General features: G+C 44.6%; 1 protein-coding gene across 2 annotated transcripts in view; it reads left to right on the forward strand.

The window, feature by feature from the left end:
• The window catches only part of slc25a12 (solute carrier family 25 member 12), a 137373-nt gene that overhangs the window by 94532 nt on the left and 16657 nt on the right, over positions 1–26184 (forward strand). For both annotated transcript variants that reach the window (XM_038789420.1, XM_038789421.1), the window contains one exon: positions 19843–19983. In XM_038789420.1, the coding sequence (XP_038645348.1) occupies positions 19843–19983 (141 nt within the window). The remainder of the gene's footprint in view (positions 1–19842; positions 19984–26184) is intronic.

The following is a 26184-nucleotide window of genomic DNA, read 5'->3' on the forward strand; positions in this document are numbered from 1 at the left end:
ACTGTTAAAGTAAGTGAGAGTGATGTGTGGTGTGCACTTTCTGCCCACAAACCTTGAATTAGAATTTACAAATGTGCAAATTCCTGTGTTAGCAGTGGGATAGTGTAGGCTTTTGTCTTCTCCATAAAATTGTGGCACACATTATCCAATGCCACCTGCCATTTACCAGCACCTAACTTCCCTGCGTCCTGGGCCTCCAGGTAAGTGTTGTAGTTGTCTATTTATTTGCTTCTCTGATCTGCCCAAAACTAATTTAAAAAAACAAGATGGGTGGGATTCTCCGGTCCCCCAGCCGCGTGTTTCTCAGCGGCATGCTTTTTGCTGGCGGTGGGATTCCATCCTCCCACCACTTCTCAATGGGATTTCCCATTGAAACCACCGTGCCGTCGGGAAACCCGCTGGCGAAGGTTATTGCCAGCGGGAAAATCAATCCTGACGACTGGAGAATTCTTGAAGGCCTTCCTGAGCTGGAAATCTGAGCCACCATTAAAACTGTTCTCCCTCCTGTGTCTGAAGTGCTGTTGCTTTGAATTCTACGTGTCTCCACCTTATTTTAATGCACTCTTTCCTGCAAAAATGTTAACCCTGTTTAAAAAAAATCTAAATATTGAGAAACATCTTGAAATGAAGCTCTCGGCCAACGTGCTTGGAAATTTTACATCCCTATTGTCTCTATTTAAATTTAAAATCTTTCCAAACCTCCTTAAACTCACTCAGCCTTCAAATTCTCTCACCACCATTCATCCCACTCTCCTTCATTTTATCTGAGACATCATCATTCTGCCTTTCTCCTCGTGTCTTGAATTCAAGTATTCCAGCACTGCCTGTCAAATATCTACCTCCTGACTCCCACATGACTATAATAGCCTACTATTCCTTATTTCACTAATAATTTGCAATGTGGTCTTGAAAGGTTTATTTTTGGCCAGTGCACCTCTGCTGCCTCTCTTTTCTCCCACTTATTTGCTATTTAAATATTCACTGTTGCCCTTTCCCAATGCTCTCCACTCGTACACATTTCAAATTAATTTAGTTTGTTACTGGTCATTTTGTCATTGCCAACGTTTTCCCATCTCAGAATGCTAGTTACACATTCCATCTCAGCACATCCCACTTGACGCATTTTCCCCCAACTGTTGTAAAATAGATGTTTTGCTATGCTAATTCCTAATCCTTTTTCCTCCACTGCCTCTTTCTCTTCTGCTCTACCATTTCCAAATTGACTATCCCGGGGCTGCTTCATAGAATAGAATCATAGAATCCCTACAGTGCAGAAGGGGAGGCTATTTGGCCCATCGAGTCTGCACCAACCCTCCAAAGTGCCCTCTACCGTGGCTGTATTCCCACGAGCCCATAACTCCACCTAACCTGCACATCTTTGGTCACTAAGGGGGAATTAAACTAAAGGGGTGACACAATAGCACAGTGGTTAGCACTGTCGCTTTACAGCACCAGGGACCTGGATCCAATTCTCGGCTTTGGTCGCTGTTTGTGCGGAGTCTGCACGTTCTCCCCGTGTCTGTGTGGGTTTCCCCCAGGTGCTCCGGTTTCCTCCCACAAGTCCCGAAAGACGTGCTTGTTAGGTGAATTGGACAATCCAAACTCTCCCTGAGAGTATCTGAATAGGCGCTGTTCACAGCAATTTCATTACAGTGTTAATGTAAGCCTACTTGTGACACTAAGAAAGATTATTATAATTTAGCTTAATTGTCCTCGACTCTTTTTAGGTGTCCAGAATCTCACTCTACCAATGTACCTATTTATTTTAATTTGACCCACAGGAAAGCAAGTGCTTTCCTTGATTTGTTATACTTACTGTTTATTAAACCTTACGAGTTAATATTGTTAACATTCCCACTGTTGTAAAACAGTGTACTGTCTTCCTCACTGTTAGCACTTGACCTGCCAATACCTTTTACATGTACAGCACAATTCCTGTTTTACTTCCTGTAACTTTTTCCTGTTATGATTTACCATTGCACTTGGTGGCAACATTTTTAGTATTATTTCTTCTTAGCTCAGGTGTTCCACCAAATTTATCAATAATGCTTAATGCTCCAAGTTAATTTACAGTTGCCCTTGGGAGGAATCCAAGCAGTGGTGAAAGCACAAGTGAAGTGAATTGTGACCTTTTTTCTGGTGCATTTAACTATACCCAGGATTGCAGAAATACATTACCCAGTCCAATCTGCTGACCTCTGTTGAGTAATAATAGTCTTTCTTTAAGACCCCATCTGAAAGGAAAAATAAAATTTTTCATCACATCTCAACCTTGTCACTCACCTGAGGTGTGTTGGTCCTCTGATTAAATCACCACCAATCAGCTCTCCTCCTCATAGGGGAAAGCAGCCTATGGTCAACTGGGACTATGCCGACTTTTTTTTTTTACTTGCTCATTATGATTACATTTAATAATCTTTATTAGTGTCACAAGTAGGTTTACATTGACACTGCAATTAAGTTACTATGAAAATCCCCTAGTTGCCACACTATAGCGGCAGTTCAGGAATTCAGAATTTCCAATTCACCTAACAAGCGCGTCTTTCGGAACTTGTGGGAGTAAACCAGAGCACCCGGAGGAAACCGGAGCAGACATGGGGAGAACGTGCAGACTCCGCACAGACAGTGACCCACGCCGGGAATGGAACCCAGGTCCCTGGCGCTGTGAAGCAACAGCGCTAACCATTGTGCTACCGTGTCACCCATTTATAATACTCCCAGTTATTTCTGCAAAGAACTATTATTTTTTCAGGCATCACTTGCTTGTAACAAATATGTTTCCTAATGCTAATCTGTGTTTTAAGAGTATATTAATTTTATCCTGTATTATGGACTTTAGAATCTTTACACTCAATGTTAAGCTTAGTAGTGTGCCATTATCTGAGTTCTTGCTTCTCGCATTTTGAACAGAGAGATTGTGTTGGAAACTAACCAGTCCTGTGACACAACTTCCATAAACAAGGATTATTGAAAGATTGTAGTCAACAATTGTGCTGTTTCCTCTCTGACTTCCATGAGAATTATAGAATTACATGGAATAATAGAAATAGTTTATGTGACGCAACTGATCCATGCCAGTGTTAATGCCCCACACAAACCACCTACCTTACTTCGTCTAACCGTTGGCAACGTGTTCTCTTACTTCTTTCTGCCTTATGAATATCTAGCTTTCTTTAAAATATATCAGTGCTATTTCGCTCAACCACTGGTGTCAGCGAGTTCCAGTTTTGAAGAAAAACAGATAATGTAAAAACACACAGGTCTGACAGCATCTGTGGAGAGACAACAGTTAACATTTCATGTGGTGACATTTTATCTGATAAAGCCCTTATCCACCATCTTAGATGCCAGTGCCAAGCCTATTCAGTTTATTTCACATAGAACTAGGGCAGCATGGTAGCATTGTGGATAGCACAATTGCTTCACAGCTCCAGGGCCACAGGTTCGATTCCAGCTTGGGTCACTGTCTGTGCGGAGTCTGCACATCCTCCCCGTGTGTGCGTGGGTTTCCTCCGGGTGCTCCGGTTTCCTCCCACAGTCCAAAGATGTGCAGGTTAGGTGGATTGGCCATGATAAATTGCCCTTAGTGTCCAAAATTGCCCTTAGTGTCCAAAATTGCCCTTAGTGTTGGGTGGGGTTATTGGGATAGGGTGGAGGTGTTGACCTTGGGTAGGGTACTCTTTCCAAGAGCCGGTGCAGAATCGATGGGCCGAATGGCCTCCTTCTGCACTGTAAATTCTATGATCTATGATAGTGCTGAAGATTTTGTACAACTATACAGATTATGAGCAGGAGTAGGCCACTCAACCCCTCGAGTCTGCTCCACCATTCAATGATATTATGGCTGATCTGATTATAACCTCAACTCCACATTTCTGTCTCCCCCAATAACCTCTCACCCCCTTGCTTATGAAGCATCTGTCTAGCTCGACTTCCGGTGGCGGCCATGGTGTGAGTGGCCGCACATTTGGTGGCTCCCACTCGTGATGGAATTTTCGGACCTTTTCTCCAGCTAACGAGTGGATCTATTGAATAAAAAAGGTGCAGAGGGGTGGTAGGAGAGAGTGTCCTCCCGGTCCATGGATTCGTGGAACAGAAGTGGCCGATAAAGAAGGGAACAGTTGGTGAAATTTGGAGGGGTGCCTGCGACACAGGAGAAGAAGGCAAAGATGAGGGACCAACCCTACCCTCTCAGTGGTCGTCTGAGCAGCTGGTGGGCTTCTTGAACGAGAAGTTCACTCAGCAGAGGAAGGAGAATTTGGAGGATCTGGCTAGGGTGGTGGACCTGATAAAAGTGGGGATCGACCACATGGAGACGAGGTTGGAGGTCCGGAGCCAGGCGGTCCAGAAGGTGGGGGAGTTCGAGGAGCAGCTTGCCTCGAAGGCAGCGGAGATGGGGATGATGTGGGACCAACAGAGGCGCCTGGAGAAGAAAGTGGAGGATCTGGAGAATCGGTCTCGCAGGCTAAACTTGAGGATCGTGGGTCTGCCGGAGGGTAGCGAGGTAGCGGACACCGGCACGTATGTGGCTCGGATATTCGAGAAGCTTCTGGGGCAGGGGGCATTTCTACAGCCCTTGGAAGTGGACACGGCACTGATGAGGCAGTCGCAGGGGAACGAGCCGCCGAGGGCGATGGTGGTCCGTCTGCACCGGTTCTTGGACAAAGAACGGATTTTGAGGTGGGCCAGGCAGATAGGGTATTGCACCTGGCAAGGCAGTGAGATACGTGTATACCAGGACCTGGCTGCGGAGCTGGCCAAGAAGAGAGTGAGCTTCAACATGATGAAGGCGGTCCTTTTTAAGAAGGGGGTGATATTTGGCATGCTGTACCCGGCGTGCCTGTGGGTGAACAATAAGGGCCAGGAGCTGTATTTCGTTATGCCTGAAGAGGCGATGGGTTTTGTTAGGGACAATGAATTGGCAGTAGAAGGAGGACATTGAACTTTGGAGGAGATGCTTGCTTTCTGTTCATTTGGGTTTGTGTGGGATATTATTGTACTGTGTTTGGGGCCATTGCTCTGTGTTTGTTCTTGGGGATGGCTCTTTGTGTTTGGTGGGGGTTGTTAAACTTGCACAGGGAGTATGTTTGAGCGGGTGGGGGAGGACGAGAATCAGTGGGGGGTAGGATGCTAGGTGCCATGGGTGGGGGCTACCAGGCTAGCTGGGTGGGCTAATTCACGGAAGCGCAGTGGGGGTGAGCAGGTGGTTAGTGTTTGATGGGGGTTGGGGTTGAGATATTGTGCAGGGTGGGGGGGGGAGGAGAGGACTGCTGACAGGGGAAGAGTTTCTAAAGCGTGGGATGGGAAGGGCTGATGATGGTGGGCACCCGAGGGCGGGCCTGAGGAGGTACGGGACGTGGCTGGAGGCTGACCCTTGAGGGGTGATGGTTGATCGACAGGCAGGGGCAGGGTGCCCCCATACCACGCTAGTCATGTGGAACGTGCGAGGTTTGAATGGGCCGGTCATGAAGGCCCGCATGTTCACACGTTTTAAAAGCCTGAAGGCTGGCGTAGCTCTGTTGCAGGAGACACACCTGAAGGTGGTGGATAAGACTAGGTTGAGGAAAGGGTGTGGAGCAGGTATTCCATTCTAAAAGGAGGGGGGGGGGTGGCGATTTTGATTAATAAGTGGGTGGCGTTCGAAGTGGTGAGTAGAGTGGCTCACTCTGGGGGTGATGGTGGTGAGTGGGTAATTGGAGGGGATGCCGGTGGTGTTGGTGAATATGCACCGAACTGGGATGATGTGGGTATTGGGGAAGATTCTCGATTTGGACTCTCATTGGCTGATTATGGTTGGACAGGTTGAGTTCGAGGTCGGGGAGGCGGCGGCAGCGCAGGAGCTAAGGGGGTTTATGGAGCACAGGTTTGGGAGACCGAAAGTGAAGGATTTTCGTTTTTCTCGCATGTGCACAGGGTGTGCTCGGCAGCCACGTTATGGGAAGCATTGAAGGCAGTGGTGAGAGGGGAGATAATTTTGATATGGGTACACAGGGAAAAGGCGGAGCGGGTGGCGATGGAAAGGTTAATGGAAGAGATCTTGCAGGTGGACAGGAAGTACTCGGAAGCCCCAGAGGAGGGAGTGTTGAAGGAGCGGCAGAAGCTGCAGGTGGAGTTTGGGTTGATATCCACGGGGAAGGCGGTTGGGCAACTGAGGAGGGCGTGAGGGGCGGTGTATGAATATGGTGAGAAGGCAAACAGGATGCTGGTGCACCAGTTGAGCAAGCAGGAGGCAGTGAGGGAAATCGGGAAAGTGAAGGACAGAGAGGGAACACGTTTTTGGACCCGGTGGGGGGGTGAATGGGGAGTTTAGGGGTTTCCATAGCAGGCTATATGAGTCGGAACTCCCAGCCGGGGTGGAGCGGATGGGGTGGTTTTTGGAGGGTTTGGAGTTCCTGAGGGTGGAAAATGAGCTGTGGAGGGACTGGGTGCCTCCATTAGGCTGGGAGAAGTGGTGGAGGGGCTGGAGGTGATGTAGTTGGGCAAGGCCCTGGGCCCGGATGGCTACCCAGTGGAGTTTTATAAAAGGGTGTTGGGGGTTCTGGAGCCCTTGCTGGTAAGGGTGGTTAACGAGTTTAGAAGAATAAGAGGGGACTTCATTGAAACGTACAAGGTCCCAAGGTGTCTTGACAGGGTGGATTTGGAAAGGATGTTTCCTATTTTGGGAGAATCTAGAACTAGTGGCCATTATCTTAAAAGGATTACCCTTATTTTTAAACGGATGAAGAGATTATTTTTTTCCCCCTCAGAGCATTGTGAGTCTTTGGAGCTCTCTTCTTCAAAGGGCAGCAGAAGCAGAGTCTTTGAATATTTTAAAGACAGAGCTAGACAGATACTTTTTTGTGAAGAAAAGTTTATTAAGGCATCTGTATTATAATTTTAACAAACTAAGCAAATATGGCTTGTGTAAACAACTCCCCAAGCCCAATTCCTCACCAACCTTCCCCCACCGTACCCAACCCCCTGCTCCAACTGTCGCCTCTGGCCAAATGGCTGCCACCGCCGGCCAAACCCTAGCATCGATCCCCTCAGGGAAAACTTAATCTTCTCGAGCCAAAGAAACCCAGCCATGTCACTGACCCACACCCCGACGTTGGGGGCTCCGAGTCCCTCCACGTCAATAAAATCAATCCCCAGGCTACTAGGGAGGCAAAGGCCAATACATCAGTCTCTCTCATCCACTGGACTCCTGGGTCATAAGAACATAAGAACTAGGAGCAGGAGTAGGCCATCTGGCCCCTCGAGCCTGCTCCACCATTCAATGAGATCATGGCTGATCTTTTGTGGACTCAGCTCCACTTTCCGGCCCGAACATCATAACCCTTAATCCTTTTATTCTTCAAAAAACTATCTATCTTTACCTTAAAAACATGTAATGAAGGAGCCTCAACTGCTTCACTGGGCAAGGAATTCCATAGATTCACAACCCTTTGGGTGAAGAAGTTCCTCCTAAACTCAGTCCTAAATCTACTTCCTTTATTTTGAGGCTATGTCCCCTAGTTCTGCTTTCACCCGCCAGTGGAAACAACCTGCCCGCATCTATCCTATCTATTCCCTTCCTTATTTTAAATGTTTCTATAAGATCCCCCCCCTCATCCTTCTAAATTCCAACGAGTACAGTCCCAGTCTACTCAACCTCTCCTCATAATCCAACCCCTTCAGCTCTGGGATTAACCTAGTGAATCTCCTCTGCACACCCACCAGTGCCAGTACTTCCTTTCTCAAGTAAGGAGACCAAAACTGAACACAATACTCCAGGTGTCGCCTCACTAACACCATATACAATTGCAACATAACCTCCCTAGTCTTAAACTCCATCCCTCTAGCAATGAAGGACAAAATTCCATTTGCCTTCTTAATCACCTGTAAACCAACCTTCTGTGACTCATGCACTAGCACACCCAAGTCTCTCTGCACAGCGGCATGCTTTAATATTTTATCGTTTAAATAATAATCCCGTTTGCTGTTATTCCTACCAAAATGGATAACCTCACATTTGTCAACATTGTATTCCATCTGCCAGACCCTAGCCCATTCACTTAACCTATCCAAATCCCTCTGCAGACTTCCAGTATCCTCTGCACTTTTCGCTTTACCACTCATTTTAGTGTCATCTGCAAACTTGGACACGTTGCCCTTGGTCCCCAACTCCAAATCATCTATGTAAATTGTGAACAATTGTGGGCCCAACACGGATCCCTGAGGGACACCACTAGCTACTGATTGCCAACCAGAGAAACACCCATTAATCCCCACTCTTTGCTTTCTATTAATTAACCAATCCTCTATCCATGCTACGACTTTACCCTTAATGCCATGCATCTTTATCTTATGCAGCAACCTTTTGTGTGGCACCTTGTCAAAGGCTTTCTGGAAATCCAGATATACCACATCCATTGGCTCCCCGTTATCTACTGCACTGGTAATGTCCTCAAAAAATTCCACTAAATTAGTTAGGCATGACCTGCCCTTTATGAACCCATGCTGCGTCTGCCCAATGGGACAATTTCTATCCAGATGCCTCGCTATTTCTTCCTTGAAGATAGATTCCAGCATCTTCCCTACTACCGAAGTTAAGCTCAGTGGCCTATAATTTCCTGCTTTCTGCCTACCTCCTTTTTTTAAACAGTGGTGTCATGTTTGCTAATTTCCAATCCACCGGGACCACCCCAGAGTCTAGTGAATTTCGGTAAATTATCACTAGTGCATCTGCAATTTCCCATGCCATCTCTTTTAGCACTCTGGGATGCATTCCATCAGGGCCAGGAGACTTGTCTACTTTTAGCCCCATTAGCTTGCCCATCACTACCTCCTTAGTGATAACAATCCTCTCAAGGTCCTCACCTGTCATAGCCTCATTTCTATCAGTTGCTGGCATGTTATTTGTGTCTTCCACCCAAAAAACCTGTTCAGTTCCTCAGCCATTTCCTCATTTCCCATTATTAAAACTCCCTTCTCATCCTCTAAAGGACCAATATTTACCTTAGCCATTCTTTTTTGTTTTATATATTTGTAAAAGCTTTTACTGTCTGTTTTTACATTCTGAGCAAGTTTACTCTCATACTCTATCTTACTCTTCTTTATAGCTTTTTTAGTAGCTTTCTGTTGCCCCCTAAAGATTTCCCAGTCCTCTAATCTCCCAGCAATCTTTGCCACTTTATATGCTTTTTCCTTCAATTTGATACTCTCCCTTATTTCCTTAGATATCCACGGTCGATTTTCCCTCTTTCTACCGTCCTTCCTTTTTGTTGGTATAAACCTTTGCTGAGCACTGTGAAAAATCGCTTGGAAGGTTCTCCACTGTTCCTCAACTGTTCCACCATAAAGTCTTAGCTCCCTGTCTACCTTAGCTAGTTCTTCTCTCATGCCCTTGTAATCTCCTTTGTTTAAACACAAAACACTAGTATTTGATTTTACTTTCTCACCCTCCATCTGTATTTTAAATTCCACCATATTGTGATCGCTCCTTCCGAGAGGATCCCTAACTATGAGATCATGAATCAATCCTGTCTCATTACACAGGACAAGATCTAGGACCGCTTGTTCCCTCGTAGGTTCCATTACATACTGTTCTAGGAAACTATCGCGGATACATTCTATAAACTCCTCCTCAAGGTTGCCTTGACCGACCTGGTTAAACCAATCGACATGTAGATTAAAATCCCCCATGATAACTGCTGTACCATTTCTACATGCATCAGTTATTTCTTTGTTTATTGCCTGCCCCACCATAACGTTACTATTTGGTGGCCGATAGACTACTCCTATCAGTGACTTTTTCGCCTTACTATTCCTGATTTCCACCCAAATGGATTCAACCTTATCCTCCATAGCACCGATGTCATCCCTTACTATTGCCCGGATGTCATCCTTAAATAACAGAGCAACACCACCTCCCTTACCATCCACTCTGCCCTTCCGAATAGTTTGATACCCTCGGATATTTAACTCCCAGTCGTGACCATCCTTTAACCATGTTTCAGTAATGGCCACTAAATCATAGTCATTTACGATGATTTGTGCCATCAACCCATTTACTTTATTCCGAATACTACGAGCATTCAGGTAAAGTACACTTATGTTGGTTTTTTTCTTCTTCTAACACACCAAGAATCTCCACCTCTGGATTCGGAACCACCCTTACCTTCAGTACCTTTGACATGATCAGCAAACCCCTGCCAAAATCCCCTAAGCTTCGGACATGCCCAAAACATATGGATATGATTCACAGGCCCACCTGCACACCGCCCACACCTATCCTCTACCCCTTCAAAGAACCTGCTCATTCGGGCCACAATCATGGGCGCCCTGTGGATCACCATAAATTGTATCGGGCTAAGCCTGGCACACGATGAGGATGTCTTGACTTGCGTCAGGGGGTCCTCCCATAACCCAGCCTCCAACTCCCCACCCAACCCTTCCTCCCACTTCTGCTTCACCTCCCCTATCAGGACTCCCTCCCATTCCAGCAGCTCCTTATAAATCTCCAATACCTTTGCCTCCCGCACTCCCATTTTTGACACTACCTCATCCTGTAGCCCCTGGGGCAGTAGGTGCGGGATAGTTGGCACCTGTCTCCGCACAAAGTCCCTCACCTGCAAGTAACGGAACCCATTCCCTCTGGGCAGCTTAAACTCCTCCACCAACTCTCCCAAACACGGAAAGCCGCTGTCGATAAACAAATCTCCAAACTGCTCGATCCCCGCACGCTGCCACCCCCGAAACAAACCGGTGATTGCCACATATTGGTGCCCATATTGATACCCCCTCCAATCCCATGTGCTGTCGCCACTGTCTTCACACCCTCAGGGCTGCTACCTGGCTGGCGAGAACGGCAGAGGCGTTAACAGTGCCTCCAAACTCGTGCTCCTACAGGAGGTTGCCTCCATCTACTCCCAAACCAACCAGTCCGCACTCCCCATTTCCTGTCCATCGCTATGTTTACATACCAGATGAGAAGGGATTAGGTAAAAGGGCAGGTGTTGCGTCTCTGGAAAAGTGCCATAGGAAAGAGAGGGCTGATGAAGGGGTGGACCAGAACGAGGGAGGGGTCCAATTTTTATTTTCTAGTACTTTTTCCTGAGGGCTACCGTTTGATTTTAAGGGGCTCCTTTTTCATTCTCAGTCACCATAATAATTACATTCTGTATTTGTGTTGACATGCAAGATGGCAAGAATTAGGAGCAGGAGTAGGCCATTTGGCCCCTTGCGCCATCTTCTCCATTTGATAAGATCTAAGCTTATTTGATTGTGGCCTCAGCTACATTTTCTGTCCGTTCGTTCCCCATAACCTTCGAGACTCTAGTCGATCAAAAATGATCTAGTTCAACCTTGAATATATTCAATGACCCAGCCCTCATTGCTTTCTGGGGAAGAGAATTCCACAGACTAACAACCCTTTGAACGAAAATAATTCTCCTCATCTCTATTTGAAAAGGAGACCACTTATTCTTAACTTGTTCCCGAGTTCTAGCCTCTTCCATGAGAGGAAACATCTCATATCAGATGAGTTGAACTCAAGCAGAATAAGAAAATATCACCAGTATCCTCAATAACCAAAACTCTTCCATTAAACTTGAAACCACAACACGCAAGGAAAGCATTAATTTCCTAGCCACAACAGAATTTAAATTGGCACAATCACCAGGCGGGAATGTTCCCTTCTAGTCGAGGAATAATTCAGCAGTCGAGGGTTTTCAGCCTCTGATCTTGGGGAAACGTTCTCTAAGGCGGTCTTCAGGACACTCGACAATGCAGAATCGCCGTGCAAAAACTGATAGACAAGATCCATGCTTAACATCGATGTTGGATTCATGTCTCGCTACATTCATCCCCCACCATCTGGCCTGGTCTTGCGAAATCCTCCCAAGTGTCCTGGCTTGAGACAATTCACAGCTCTTTAACCTGTGATTATCCCTCTCTCCAGTCGCATGTCGGGACCTGTAAAGATTTAATTACCTGCAAAGACTTGCATTCAAAGTATCATCTTGCATTGTTGACTTTGTCTATATCTGAGTTTGTGGAACCCACCCCTTCACTCACCTGATGATGAGCTACGCTCTGAAAGCTATTGACTCCAAACAAACCTGTTGGACTTTAACCTGGTGTTGTAAGACCTCTTACTGTGGCCACCCCAGTCCAATGGCAGCGTCTCCACATCATGGTTACCACAAGACAACACGTTTAGGTTAGTGACTAGAGAGTTTTTCAAAATAACGCTTGCATAGTTCTACACACATAAAGCCATCACCCCAAACATGTCTTGTGGACTGGTGAGATCACAGCTAACACACTTTTATTGTGTATGCAAAAGTTGTAAAGTTTTAACCAAGTAGCTACTACCCTTTTTACGGCATGTCTGATCTTAATCTCAGGTTTAAATGTGACAATTGCTTCAGCATTGACCTAGCACCAATTGCTATTTGCAGAAGAGAGTTCTAAACTTCTATTGCCCTCTCATAGATCATGTTCTAATTTTTAGATTATGCTACCTACACAAACATATAAGCACCACGCTTAAACGAGAAGTAACCTGTGACTGGAGGAGCAGCTACTTAGCTCTGTCAATTCAACTTATGGGGGTGACTTTTCTCTGGATGCTGCCACAATCTGCTGTATTCGCAGATATCTTCACCACCTCACTTCTCCACTCTGCGGTCCCCAGCTCCTTCAAGAATACCACCATAATACCAGTCCCAAAGAAGAACAAGGTAACCTGCCTCAATGACTACCAACCAGTGGCCCTGATGTCTGTTATCATGAAATGCTTCGAGCAGCTAGTCATGAGATGGATCACTGCCAGCCTCCTAGATGGTCTCGATCCACTGCAGTTTGCCGATCACGCACCCGGTCCACAGCAGATGCTATCTTCCTGGCTCTACAATCAACACTCGAACACCTCGACAACAAGGACACCTATGTAAGACTGCTGTTCATAGACGACAGCTCCGCCTTCAACACTATTATCCCAACAAAACTAATAACCAAACGCTGCAATTTTGGACTTGACCCCTCCCTGTGCAGATGGATACTTGACTTCCTCACCAACAGACCGCAATCTGTCAGGATAGGTAACAGCACCTCCTCCACAATAGTCCTCAACACCGGGGCCCCGCAAGGATGTGTGGTCAGTCCTCTACTGTACTCCCTATACACACATGACTGTGTGGCAAGGTTTAACTCCAGCTGAACCTATAAGTTTGCGGATGATACAACTGGTGGGCCGTATCTCAAACAACGACGAATCAGACTACAGGAGGGAGATAAATTACTTGGTTGCATGGTGTACCGAAAACAACCTCTCTAAATGTGGGAAAGATCAAGGAACTGATCATCGACTTCAGGAAGCGTAGCACGACACACACTCCCATCTGCATCAAAGACTCCGAAGTGGAGATGGCAGATAGCTTTAAATTCCTGGGGGTCACCATCACCAACTGTCTGTCCTGGTCCACTCATGTTGATGCAACAGTCAAGAAAGCCCAACAACGTCTCTACTTCCTATGGAAGCTAAAGAAATTTGGCATGTCTGCATCGACTCTAACAAACTTGTACAGATGTGCGATAGAGAGCATCCTATCCGGCTGCATCACAGCTTGGTATGGCAACTGCTCGGCCCAAGATCGCAAGAAACTGCAGAGTGTGTGAACTCATCCCAACACATCACACAAGCTTGCCACCCTCACATTGATCCTGTCTACACCTCCCGCTGCCTCAGGAAGGCAGACAGCATTATCAGAGACCCCTCCCACCCAGGCATTGCCTTCTTCCAGACCCTTCCATCAGACAGAATGTACAGAAGCCTGAAGACTAGCACATCCAGACATAGGAACAGCTTCTTCCCCACAGCTACAAGATTCCTCAATGACTCCCCCTCGGACTGATCTGTTCCCTGTAAAAACACTATTCACGACGTCCCTATGCTGCTCTTGCTCATGTATTTGCTTTGTTTGGCCCCTTATTCTGCACTGTAACCAATCACTCTTTGTCGATATACCATTTGTCAATGTACTCTGTTGATTATTCTTTTTGTCTATTATTTACCTACTGTGTATGTTCCCTCGGCCGCAGAAAAATACTTTTCACTGTACTTCGGTGCATAATCAATTGAATTTTCTCGAGCTCTCGGGTGAATTTGTCAACTGCCCTATTTATTTTGTAAGAAAATTATATTCTCTTTTTAGAACATCAGTTTGGCCCAGCTCTAATCCTGTAAAGTTGCCACCACAGTGACTGTGAGTAATGTTGCTGAAGAATTTTCTTGTATGTATGTACAATCATTTATAGTCATGAAGTGAATGTACACATACGTACAGGCAAGAATACCTCCTCAGACTGAAATTACTGACTGCCCGTGTGTCCTTTGTCCCTTTTTCTGACTATATTCACATGAAATTAAAGAATAATCAGTCCCTGTTCAGTTTACTGGTTGATCTATCAATAAAACGTTTTTCCCTCCTCACTGGAGGTCTGGATTGAAAGAAGTGGTCTTCTCCTTTCAAAGTGAATCGGGCACATCCTGAATTAATAGGTGTGAATGAGACAATTGAATGCTATTGGGTCCAGGGCAACTGTCTATATCAATGGGATGTTTTCTAATAGTTTTAACCGGTTTTGTGGAATATGACGAGATTTTCTTGTCTCTTCATTGCTTACTTGCAGCCTTTAGCAAATGAGGCAATTGTGATATTTTTAGAATCCAGATGGTAGTCAGAATCTTATGATTTAACTGTGATTACTGCATATATGATATCTTTGTTTCTTGTGTTATAATCAGTGATTGTGCTAGCCTGTTGGTGTGTAAGAATAGAAGTTCAACTGTTCCCATCTAATATTGAAGTACAGTTGACAACTTTTAATTTTGGAGAATGGCACTTAACGCATCTTCTGTGGGAGTCAAACCTTCCTGCTGCTTTCCATGCGGATCCATATAGATGACCCAAATTCACTGTTTCTCTGATAGGTGAGGTCATTGTTCTTGACATAAAAGTTACAATGCATTTGCTGATATTTATCAAATGTTCCTGGTATAGATTCTTAAGCAATTTTAAAAGTTTAGTTCACCTCAATTCCCATTTTGTCTAGAATGACATTGTAGTAAAATAAGGAATTACAAACTGATTTACACAGATAGATGAGTTCAGTACAGAAAAATATAGAGTAATGCATTCCAGTAAAAGGAGCAATAATCATCGAAAATCTCAAAGCACTTACAGCCAATGAAATACTTCCAAATAATCTGTTTTTTGTGATGTTGATTGAGGGATAAAAATTGACCAGGACACCCAAGATAACTATAGTTTGAAATAGTGCCATGGGATCTTTTACATCCACCCAAGTAGATAGATGATGGCTCGGCTTAATGGCTCATTCGGAAGACCACGGGTGGGTTTCTCCGTTCCGCTGCACCAGATTTCTGGTGCGGCACACCGTCGGGATTCTACGTTTCACAAGTTGGTCAATGGGGTTTCCCATTGTGAGGCAGCACCATGCTCTCGGGAAAACCCCCGGGCTGCCGGCAAAACCGAGAATCCCGACGGCGGAGAATTCAGCCCCATACCTCCAACAATGCAGCATTCCCTGATTTCAGCCTGGGTTTTTGTGCTAAACAGGACTTGCACCCAGATCCTTGTGACTTAGAGGCTAATGTGCTACCAACTGAGCCACGGCTGACATCTCGACCTTTAAAGGTGGAAGTGCAGGTGGTAAGCCAAATAGCCGCCTCCTGTGTTATACTTTTTTACCCCAAGCAGTATTGCAATCGTAATTTAAGTAGTCATAGGAAGTCCCTGCAAGTTGGTGGGCAAATTAAGTCGAAATGACATTAACAATGCAGATGCTCGCATATCCAGTTGTTTAAGCCCCCAAACAGCATCAATTTACATGCAGAGATGTATATGCAGTATTTTGTCAGAGGCGTAATACCTGTCAAGACTGAAAATTGTATGGGCAGTAATATTAACTACCAAGCAGTAAACCATTTTGTTGTTTGTGGGGGCACAAATTGGCTGCTGCATTACAATAGTGACTACATGTCAGAAGCACTTCATTGTCTCTAAAGTGCTTTGGAATGTCTGGCTGTTGTGAAAGATGCTATGTAAACGCAAGTATTTCTTTTCTTCTATCTCAACTCAGTTTTATTGAAACACTATTCTTCCCTTTATTATCTACTAACTTAACTGTTCAATAGCTCTCTCGGTTTGCCTGCCCTGTTCCACTCTCCGTAAATTTTAGCTCATCCAAAACTCTGATGTTATATTCTACCTTGGGCCAAGTCCCATTTGCTCATTACTCCTGACCTGCACTACCTGTCACTTTCCCAATCCCTTATTTTAAAATGCTCATCCTTTTGTTTAAATCCCTATGTGGCTTTATTGCTGTCTATGTCTGTAACTTTCTTTTCCTCCAGCTCAGTTCATCTAACACTGGTCTCGAGTATACTACACACCTTTGCTGGCCTTGCTTCCTGGCACGTCAGCCCCAAGCTCCTTCCCTAAACTGTCCTTTCAAATGAACTCCTTTCCGATCCTCTTCCCTGATCAAGCTGTTGGTTCTCATTCCCCAAGTCCTTTTGGTCGGTTTTCTTTTTTGAAAAAAATAATTTTAATGCAAATTTTCACAAAAAAGAAAACAATAACAGAAAATTCTAAGAACAAAAAAAAAAACACAGACCCCCCCCCCCCCGCCATAAATACAAAAGAGAAACAATAATTTTACGCCCGACATTGGCAAAAAACAGATATTCAACCCAAAACAAAAACAAAGAGACCCCCCCCCCCCCCCCCCCCCGGGTTGCTGCTGACCTTTTGTTTTTACCTTTCTGCCAGGAGATCTAGGAATGGTTGCCATCTCCTGAAAAACCCCTGCACTGACCCCCTTAGGGCAAATTTCACCCCCTCCAATTTAATACACCCCGTCATATCGTTGACCCAGGCCTCCACGCTTGCTGGTTTTCTTTTTATTATGCCTGGGTTAAGTGCTTTGGGATATGTTTCTACATTACTCTACGCACCACTATGTGAAAGCAAGTTTTTGTTGCCTGGGGCTACTGAGGACATAACCCTTTTACGTTTTACGCTTGCAGATCATTTCAGGCTGCTACTGGAGACATCAGCAACATGAGCCAATCAGATGTTAATAATGTATAAAGCAAATGCTTTCTTTTGCTCAAGCAAGCACTTTCATCTTCCCCTGGAACAAATAGCAATAGCATAAGTAGGTTATGAAACTTTATAAAGTTGCAGAATTACCAAACATCCAGGGATTGTAGCTTGTATTGTTGTATGTTGGTGTCACTGACTCATTGGAAGTACTCTGGTCTCTAAATCGGAAGGTCAAGACCTATCCAAAAGCTTCAGCATAAAATTTAATCTGACACTGCTGAGGGACTGGTGCATTATTGCAGGTGCCATCATTTAAATGAGAGGTTGTATCTGCCCTCCCAGGTGGATGTAAAAGATGACACAATATCATTTCAAATATTTATCTCTCATCAATATCATTAACACATCATCTATTATTTGTGGAACATAGCAGTGTACAAGTTAACTACCATGTTTCCTAAAATACAGCAGTGACTACACCTCAAAAGCATTTTGTTAGTTCTAAACACTTGGGTCTGCCATGAAGGCATGAAAAACACAAGATCAATGCAGTGGTTTCCTTTCTTTCTCTCTGTGCAAGAGGGTAACTAGTATCTCTTGTAATATATCCCACCAGTAAAGGACAAGGATACTTGCACGTCTTTCAGATACATCCTGTTTTATTGCAATATTTAAAACATCCATGCAAAACTCAATCAACATCACCTGGAATAATTCCCAGTCAAGTGAATTGTAGATTATTTCTGACAAGACCAGGCAATTAACACAGGACTAGTTTCCGAGATGAATCTTGGATGTAAAATTGAATACTACCCATTGCTGAACTTACTGGCAGCTCCTCCCCTGCTCCGTATCAGAGGTTCTCTCCTCTTCCCCCCCCCCCCCCCCCCCCCCCCCCCCCCCCCGGTATCAGAGACGGCCGACCCCCACTCCCCCATATCCGAGATGGCCGACTCTCCCTTATCCGATACAGCCGCCCCTCCCCTATCTGAGCTATCTGAGGCACAACCGCCCTCCCCCTATCCACGATGCGTCCCCCCTATCCTATCCGAGACACGGCCCCCCCCCCTGCCCTATCCGAGACACGGCCGCCCCTCCCATAGTTGATGTGCCCCTCCCCATCCGAGGCACAGCCCTCCCTCTCCTATCCGAGACACGGCCGCCCCTCCCGTAGCCAAGACGCGGTTGTTCCTCCTATCCGAGGCACGGCCGCCCCCCCCCCCCCCCCCCAATATGAAGCTAACCACAATGTTTATACACATCTAGGAGCTGAATGCTTTCATTTCCTCTTTTTCGCAGCAGAAGGCAAGGTGGCGCAGTGGTTAGCACTGCTGCATCACAGCGGCAGGGACCCAGGTTCATTTCTGGCATTGGGCAACTATCTGTGCAGTTTGCACTTTCTCCCTGCGCCTGGATTTACTCTGGTTTCCTCCTAAAGTCCAAAGATGTGCAGGTTGGCCGTGCTAAAATTTCCCTTTAATGTTAAAAAATGGGATTGCGGGGCTAGATAGTGGATCAAGGTAGGGTGCTCTTTCAGGAAGGTCAGTGCAGACTTGATGGGCCAAATGGTCTCCTCCTGCACTGTATGAATTCTATTCTAACAGCTTTCGATGTGATGAGGACATGTCAATCCCAGTTAGATGTTTATAAACATTGTGGCGAGCTTGATACTTGAGATGGATTCAAGTGTAAAGGGAAATGGCAATAAAGAATCCAGACACCCTACCTGTCTGGAAACTATCACCCTGTCAATTACAGCCTACTAAAAGCTATTTTCCTTTGAAAGTGAATAGAGACCTGGTAGATCATAGGATCTGAGGGCGTTTAAAACATTGTGATGTGCTCTGGCTTTCTATGAAGTATCTGCTGCGGCTTTCAACACTTCTGCCTGAGGAAGCAGGTTTACGGGTCTTGAAACCGAAAAGCAGTGATTCTTTCACTGTTTATGCCTGGACTGCTCTTTAGTTTCCAGGCATGGGTCTCTGATATACAGAGGGGGGCCTCTGATATATGGAGGGTGGGTTCTCTGATATATGGAGGATGGGTTTTCTGATATATGGTGGGGGGGTCTGATGGGGATTTTTGATATGGGGTCTCTGATATTGGGGTCTGATATCAGGAGAGTGGGGTGGGCAGATATACATTGTGGAGGGGAAGAGATACCCTCTGGGCTTTTGTGGGCTCCTATATTATATACTTACCCTTGGCCCACCGTGTCAGGGTCATGCTGGAAAAGGACCCATTTGCATCCTTCCTTCCACTGCTGCGGGACGTGTAGCTCGCTGCTGTCAGCGGCGGGGGCCAGAGTATCGGAAGTGTGCCGATCCCATTTTTAGCCCAACACTCAGTTCTCCGCCGCATTAGGAATCCCGCTACCGGTGGGGGTGGTGGAAGATCCACCCCTATATGTTTAGCTATGTGTCATGATGTGTTTGATATGATTCACTTTGGAGGGTTGGTTTTAAAGGTTTTCTTCTTCTGTTACTCCTTTATCCCTAATTTATTCAACGTACTTACTGAGAAAATTAATGATTGTGTCTGCTGTTGTGGCACATCTTCGTTTTACAAACATTTCTGTTTATAGGTGTTGTGTTTGGTGGAATGCCAATAAATAGTAGAAAAATACAAATATGTCAACAGGAGACAACACAGAACATGATAGGGCAACTGGGATGTGCCAAAATTTGCATGGAGCAAATATGATCAGGATTTTAACATTATTATTTTTTGGTGCATTTTTCAGGCTGGAGGTTCCCAGGTAATCTTTACAAACCCTCTGGAAATAGTGAAAATTCGACTCCAAGTTGCAGGCGAGATCACCACAGGACCCAGAGTCAGTGCTCTTTCTGTAATGCGTGACCTTGGATTTTTGGGCTTGTACAAGGTAGGTACTTCCATATGATAGTTTAAAGCTTTGCTCCTGTAAGTAGCTTATTACAAAGACAAATTATTTGAATTTATTACTGATATGAAATTTGGACACAGGCTTTTTTATTGTCAATTCTTAGATTATTTGATTTAACGTATCTATTTATATGCTCTTATAGAGTGATGCGTCGGCAACCCATTAAGGATGTTTATCAGCTCAGCGTCCTCAGGAATCAATTAGAAATATTTACGTACTTAAACCACTGTCTCAGAATCCATCTATGAATTTTTTCCACGTTACCATTAAATTTAGATTCTTTCATTTTTACCAATTCTTTCCAAGTGCAGTGGTTTCTGTTTTGTTTATTTCATGCAAAGCTGTTCTTGATCTTTTGTCACTAGAACAGTTTGCATTCCTTTCTTTCTTTACTTCTGTCAGAACCTGACCTATTAATTCACTAATTTACACTTTTTGTAACCTCCTAACATCTTATTTATGTATATACTTCTCCATGTGTCCTTGGTCTCCCTGTTTCTTTTATATAATTATTTTTCGACCGGGCCTTCCATGATTTTAATTCAGCAAGAATCTACTTAATACAACTCTGTGTGCAATGCTACAGTGAACCACTATTTGATTTAATATAGTTTTAATGCCACATTGCCAATCTGCATTACATAATTTAAGCTTGTCTTTATAAAACCGGTGTCTCTTCTGACTTTGTTTGACAAATCCTGCAGCAGATTGTCTAAAAGTGACATGCATTATATTTGGTGTCTATTTTAGATGAATAAATGTAAAATAATCTTTCTCTATGCCTTTTTGCACTCAATTTACCCTTTTAGTAGAAAATAAAGCAGTTTACAATTCTATTTAGTGAAACAATTAAATAATCCTGCACCATTTCAAGCAGAAGTGACCTTGTTCATGAAAATTCTTTGGTGAGGATTGTTCTAAACTTTTTCTACCTTTTTAAAAAAGAGAGAATAAGTCATGATATGAATGTAGGAAAAGAATATTAAATATCAGCCATCATGTAATATGAGGATGAAAAGTGAGTCTTGTACAATGTTTACCCAGTGACCTAAAGCCAGAAACCCAACTGCAGTAGCTGGTAACATCTTGAAAAGAGCTTGAAAAATAGAAAGAGCAAATTTCATACTACAATTATCAATATTTTACTGCCTACATTTATTAATACATTGGAGAAAATGACCATGGCTCCTTCAACTGTTTGAAATTCACGTTTAAAATGTTATGTCCGTTTATGGTTTTTTTCTGGAAAAACTGATGCGGAAAAGAGCAATTATAATGCTTTGAAAGTCAGAGCTTTTGGCTGACGGGTAAACAAAGCAGAAATAGCAGCATTGAATCCATAGAATTCCTTCAGTGCAGAAGGAGGCTATTCGGCCCATTGAGTCTGCAACAACCCTCTGAAAGAGCTGTTACCTCGGCCCATTCCGCCCCCTATCCCCATAACCCCACCCAACCTAGGACTGTAAGCCGTAGTTTAGCATGGCTAATTCACCTAACCGCACAGAAATTTTTTTTTTTTTTTTTATAAATTTAGATTAGCCAATTATTTTTTCCAATTAAGGGGCAATTTAGTGTGGCCAATCCACCTACTCTGCACATCTTTGGGTTGTGGGGGCGAAACCCACGCAGACACGGGGAGAACGTGCAAACTCCACACGGACAGTGACCCAGAGCCGGGATCGAACCTGGGACCTCAGCGCCGTGAGGCGGTTGTGCTAACCACTAGGCCACCGTGCTGCCCTAACCGCACAGACATGGGGAGAAAGTGCAACTCCACAGTCACCCAAGGCGGAATTGAACCCGGCTCCCTGGCGTAATGAGGCAGCAGTGCTAACTGTTGAGCCACCGTGCCGCCCTCTTGATGAAGTATTCTATTTGTGTCCTGTGTTTAAGCTGGATGCTCAGATCCATCTTATTCTGTGAAGTTAATGACTCACTGTCTAAAATTTGATTGAAGTACATTAGAACTACTGTCACTTTCAGAATTTAGCCCAGAGTTTGAACAACCTTGACCGTTCTAAATGTATTTGGAATTCTTCATTTAGCAGCATGGAAGGAAATTATGAAATTACCATTGGCCACTTCCCAATCTGTGTCCATGGAAAGGCTGCAGCCCAGAGGAGGCCATTTGACTCGCGTGCCATGACAGCTCTATATAAGAGCTAGTCTCGCTTCCCGTAGCCCTTCAGTTCTTGTTCCTATCTCTGCCACAGGCTCCTCGAAAGCATTATAACTACTGCCGAATTGGAGGCAAAAAAATTGACGCAACAACAAACTGGGCAGAAAGAGGAGAAATTGAATTGAAATAAAGGAAAAATTAAATCGCAGATAAAAAGAGTAAACTGAAAGGTAAAGATCAAAATGAGTGTTAAATGCATGTGCTGGATTCTGTTACCAGGGATCTAACTCCTAGACTTATTTTAACAGGGCTATGGTCTCTGGAATAGCAAGTGGTGAAAAAGACAACAATAAACACCTAATTCAGAAGTGAGGGGAAGAAGAGGGACTCAGATCCTCGTTGATGAAAGAGTAGAGAGGAGGAGAAACACTGTTGGAGTTGAGGAAAAGAGTCTTTTGAGTCAGGCAAGAAGGGAGAGCACATCTGGCATCCTGAAATTTTATTTTAGAAGGTCATTCAAACAAGTGCTAAACTTTCAGCAGCAGCTATTTACTTTCATACCATTTCCCTCCTTTTCTCTCTGTCCTTTTTAATATCCATACTTTCCAGATATTTATCTAATTCGTTTTTCAAATGATATTCTACTCTTTGTTTAAATAGCCGCTTATGACAAAATATTCTAATCAACGTAAGACAAATGCTTTAATTTTTCCTTACGTCTAATGAAATCCTGCATCTCCTTGTTACTAATTCGTCAACCATTGGAAATAATCTTTCATTATGACCTCTAATCCTTTCATAATCCCAAATATCTCTATTATATCTCCTTGTGACTTTCTCTGTTTCAGAAAAAATCCCCATTTTTAGACCCTTTCATCATAATTGTGACAGTATTATATCTGTGACGATTCTTTGCTAGAGCAATCCAAAATGAATCCCACTCTCCTCATAGCCTGATTTTAAATATTTATGCGGTTTCCCTTAAAAAAGGTGAAGGGAGCTCTGCCTCAACCACTCTGTGTTAAAGTATTCCACGTTCCAACATCCTACTGTATCAAGAAATTTATTTTGGCCTTTCCTCAGCTCCTTCCAGTAATAAATTTCAATTGATGACCCCATCATTACTGGCTTCTTAAGTGGAGGGAATAGTTCTTCCCTATTCATGTTATCGAGCACTTTTATAACATTTAACACCGCTACTAAATTTCCTCTGAGCCTTCTCTGCTCCAATTTAAATAATCCCAGTCTCTCCTTTTATCTATGGAATCCTACCCCTGCTTGACCGTGTGCGTGACCTTGTTGTAGTGGTGAGGCTCAGAGAACCTGGGAACTATACCAGTGGGGTTTAGGCCCCTGGCAGGTTTAATCGTGCCAGGCAGGACTCAGGTGAGGGGCCAAACTAACATAAAAATATAGGAAAAAGAAGCAGAAAGAGGCCATTTGTCCCTTCATAAGATCATAAGTCATGTGGATGATGAGGAGGTCTGTTGTCGGCTTCAAAGAGACATAGATAGGATGCAGAGCTGGGCTGAGAAGTGGCAGATGGAGTTTAACCCTGAAAAGTGTGAGGTTGTCCATTTTGGAAGGACAAATATGAATGCGGAATACAGGGTTAACGGTAGGGTTCTTGGCAATGTAGAGGAGCAGAGAGATCTTGGGTCTATGTTCATAGATCTTTGAAAGTTGCCACTCAAGTGGGTAGAGCTGTGAAGAAGGCCTATGGTGTGCTAGCGTTCATTAGCAGAGGGATTGAATTAAAGAGCCGTGAGGTGATGATGCAGCTGTACAAAACCTTGGTCAGGCCACATTTGGAGTACTGTGTGCAGTTTGGTCACCTCATTTTAGGAAAGATGTGGAAGCTTTGGAAAAGGTGCAAAGGAGATTTACCAGGATGTTGCCTGGAATGGAGAGTAGGTCTTACGAGGAAAGGTTGAGGGTGCTAGGCTTTTTCTCATTAGAACGGAGAAGGATGAGGAGCGACTTGATAGAGGTTTATAAGATGATGAGGGGAATAGATAGAGTAGACAGTCAGAGACTTTTTCCCCGGGTGGAACAAGCCATTACAAGGGGACATAAATTTAAGGTAAATGGTGGAAGATATAGGGGGGATGTCAGAGGTAGGTTCTTTACCCAGAGAGTAGTGGGGGCATGGAATGCACTGCCTGTGGAAGTAGTTGAGTCGGAAACGTTAGGGACCTTCAAGCGGCTATTGGATAGGTACATGGATTACGGTAGAATAATGGAGTGTAGATTAATTTCTTCTTAAGGGCAGCACAGTAGCATTGTGGATAGCACAATTGCTTCACAGCTCCAGGGTCCCAAGTTCGATTTCGACTTGGGTCACTGTCTGTGTGGAGTCTGCACATCCTCCCCGTGTGTGCGCGGGTTTCCTCCGGGTGCTCCGGTTTCCTCCCACAGTCCAAAGATGTGCAGGTTGGGTGGATTGGTCATGATAAATTGCCCTTAGTGTCCAAAATTCTATGATTAACCTAGGACAAAAGTTCGGCACAACATTGTGGGCCGAAGGGCCTGTTCTGTGCTGTATTTCTCTATCTATCAATCTATATCTAGGAGCAGAATTAGGCCACTCGGCCCATCGAGTCTGCTCCACTATTCAATCACGGCTGATATTTTTCTGATCCCCATTCTCTTGCCTTCTCCCTATAACCCCTGTTCCCCTTATTAATCAAGAGCCTATCTATCTCTGTCTTAAAGACACTCCGTGTCTCCACAGCTTTCTGCGGCAAAGAGTTCCACAGATTCACCACCCTCTGGCTGAAGAAATTCCTCCTCATCTCTGTTTTAAAGGATCGTCCATTTAGTTTGAGATGGTGTCCTCTGGTTCTAGTTTTTCCTACAAGTGGAAACTTCCTCTCCACATCCACTCTATCCAGGCCTTGCAGTATCCTGTAAGTTTCAATAAGATCCCCCCTCATCTTTCTAAACTTCAATTAGTACAGACCCAGAGTCCTCAACTGTTCCTCATACGACAAGCTGTTCATTCCAGGGATCATTCTTGTGAACGTCCTCTGGACCCTTTCCAAGGCCAGCACATCCTCCCTTAGGTACAGGGCCCAAAACTGCCCACAATACTCCAAATGGGGTCTAACCAGAGCCTTATACAGCCCCAGAAGTACATCCCTGCTCTTGAATATATTCAAGAGGTGACTGGATATTGCACTTGGGGAGAATGGGATCAAAGGCTATGGGGAGAAAGCAGGATTCGGCTATTGAGTTGGATGATCAGCCATGATCGTGATGAATGGCAGAGCAGGCTCGAAGGGCCGAAAGGCCTCCTCCTGCTCCTATCTTCTATGTATTCTAGCCCTCTCGACATGAATCCTAACATTGCATTTGCCTTCCTAACTGCCGACTGAACCTGCACGTTAATCTTTTTTTAAAATTTAGTGTACCCAATTAATGTTTTCCAATTAAGGGGCAACTTAGTGTGGCCAATCCACCTACCCTGCACATCTTTTGGGTTGTGGGGGCGAAACCCACGCAAACACAGGGAGAATGTGCAAACTCCACATGGACAGTGACCCAGAGCCGGGATCGAACCTGGGACCTCGGCGCCGTGAGGCTGCAGGGCTAACCCACTGTGCCACCGTGCTGCCCAATGCACGTTAATCTTAAGAGAATCTTAATCAAGGACTCCCAAGTCCCTTTGTGCTTCTAATTTCCGAAGCTTTTCCCCATTTAGAAAAGATTACATCTGCTCCATCTTTCATTATGATCATCCAACTCAGTAGCCTTCCCCCCCCATATCCTTTGATCCTCTTCGCCTCAAATGCTATATCTAACTGCTGCTTGAAAACATAGTGCCTTGGCTTCAACTGCTTTCTTGTGGTAGCAAATTCCCCAGGCCAATCACTCTCTGGGTGAAGAAATTTCTCCTCATCTCAGTCCAAAATGGTCTACCATGTATCCTCAGACCATGTCCCCCACCATCGGAAATATCCTTCTTGCATCTACCCTATCCAGTCCTGTCAGAATTTTAAGGGTTTCTATGAGATTCCCCCTCATTCTTCTGCATTCCAACAAATGCAATCCTAACCAAC

Source organism: Scyliorhinus canicula, chromosome 2, assembly GCF_902713615.1.
Source record: "Scyliorhinus canicula chromosome 2, sScyCan1.1, whole genome shotgun sequence".
Classification (NCBI taxonomy): domain Eukaryota; kingdom Metazoa; phylum Chordata; class Chondrichthyes; order Carcharhiniformes; family Scyliorhinidae; genus Scyliorhinus; species Scyliorhinus canicula.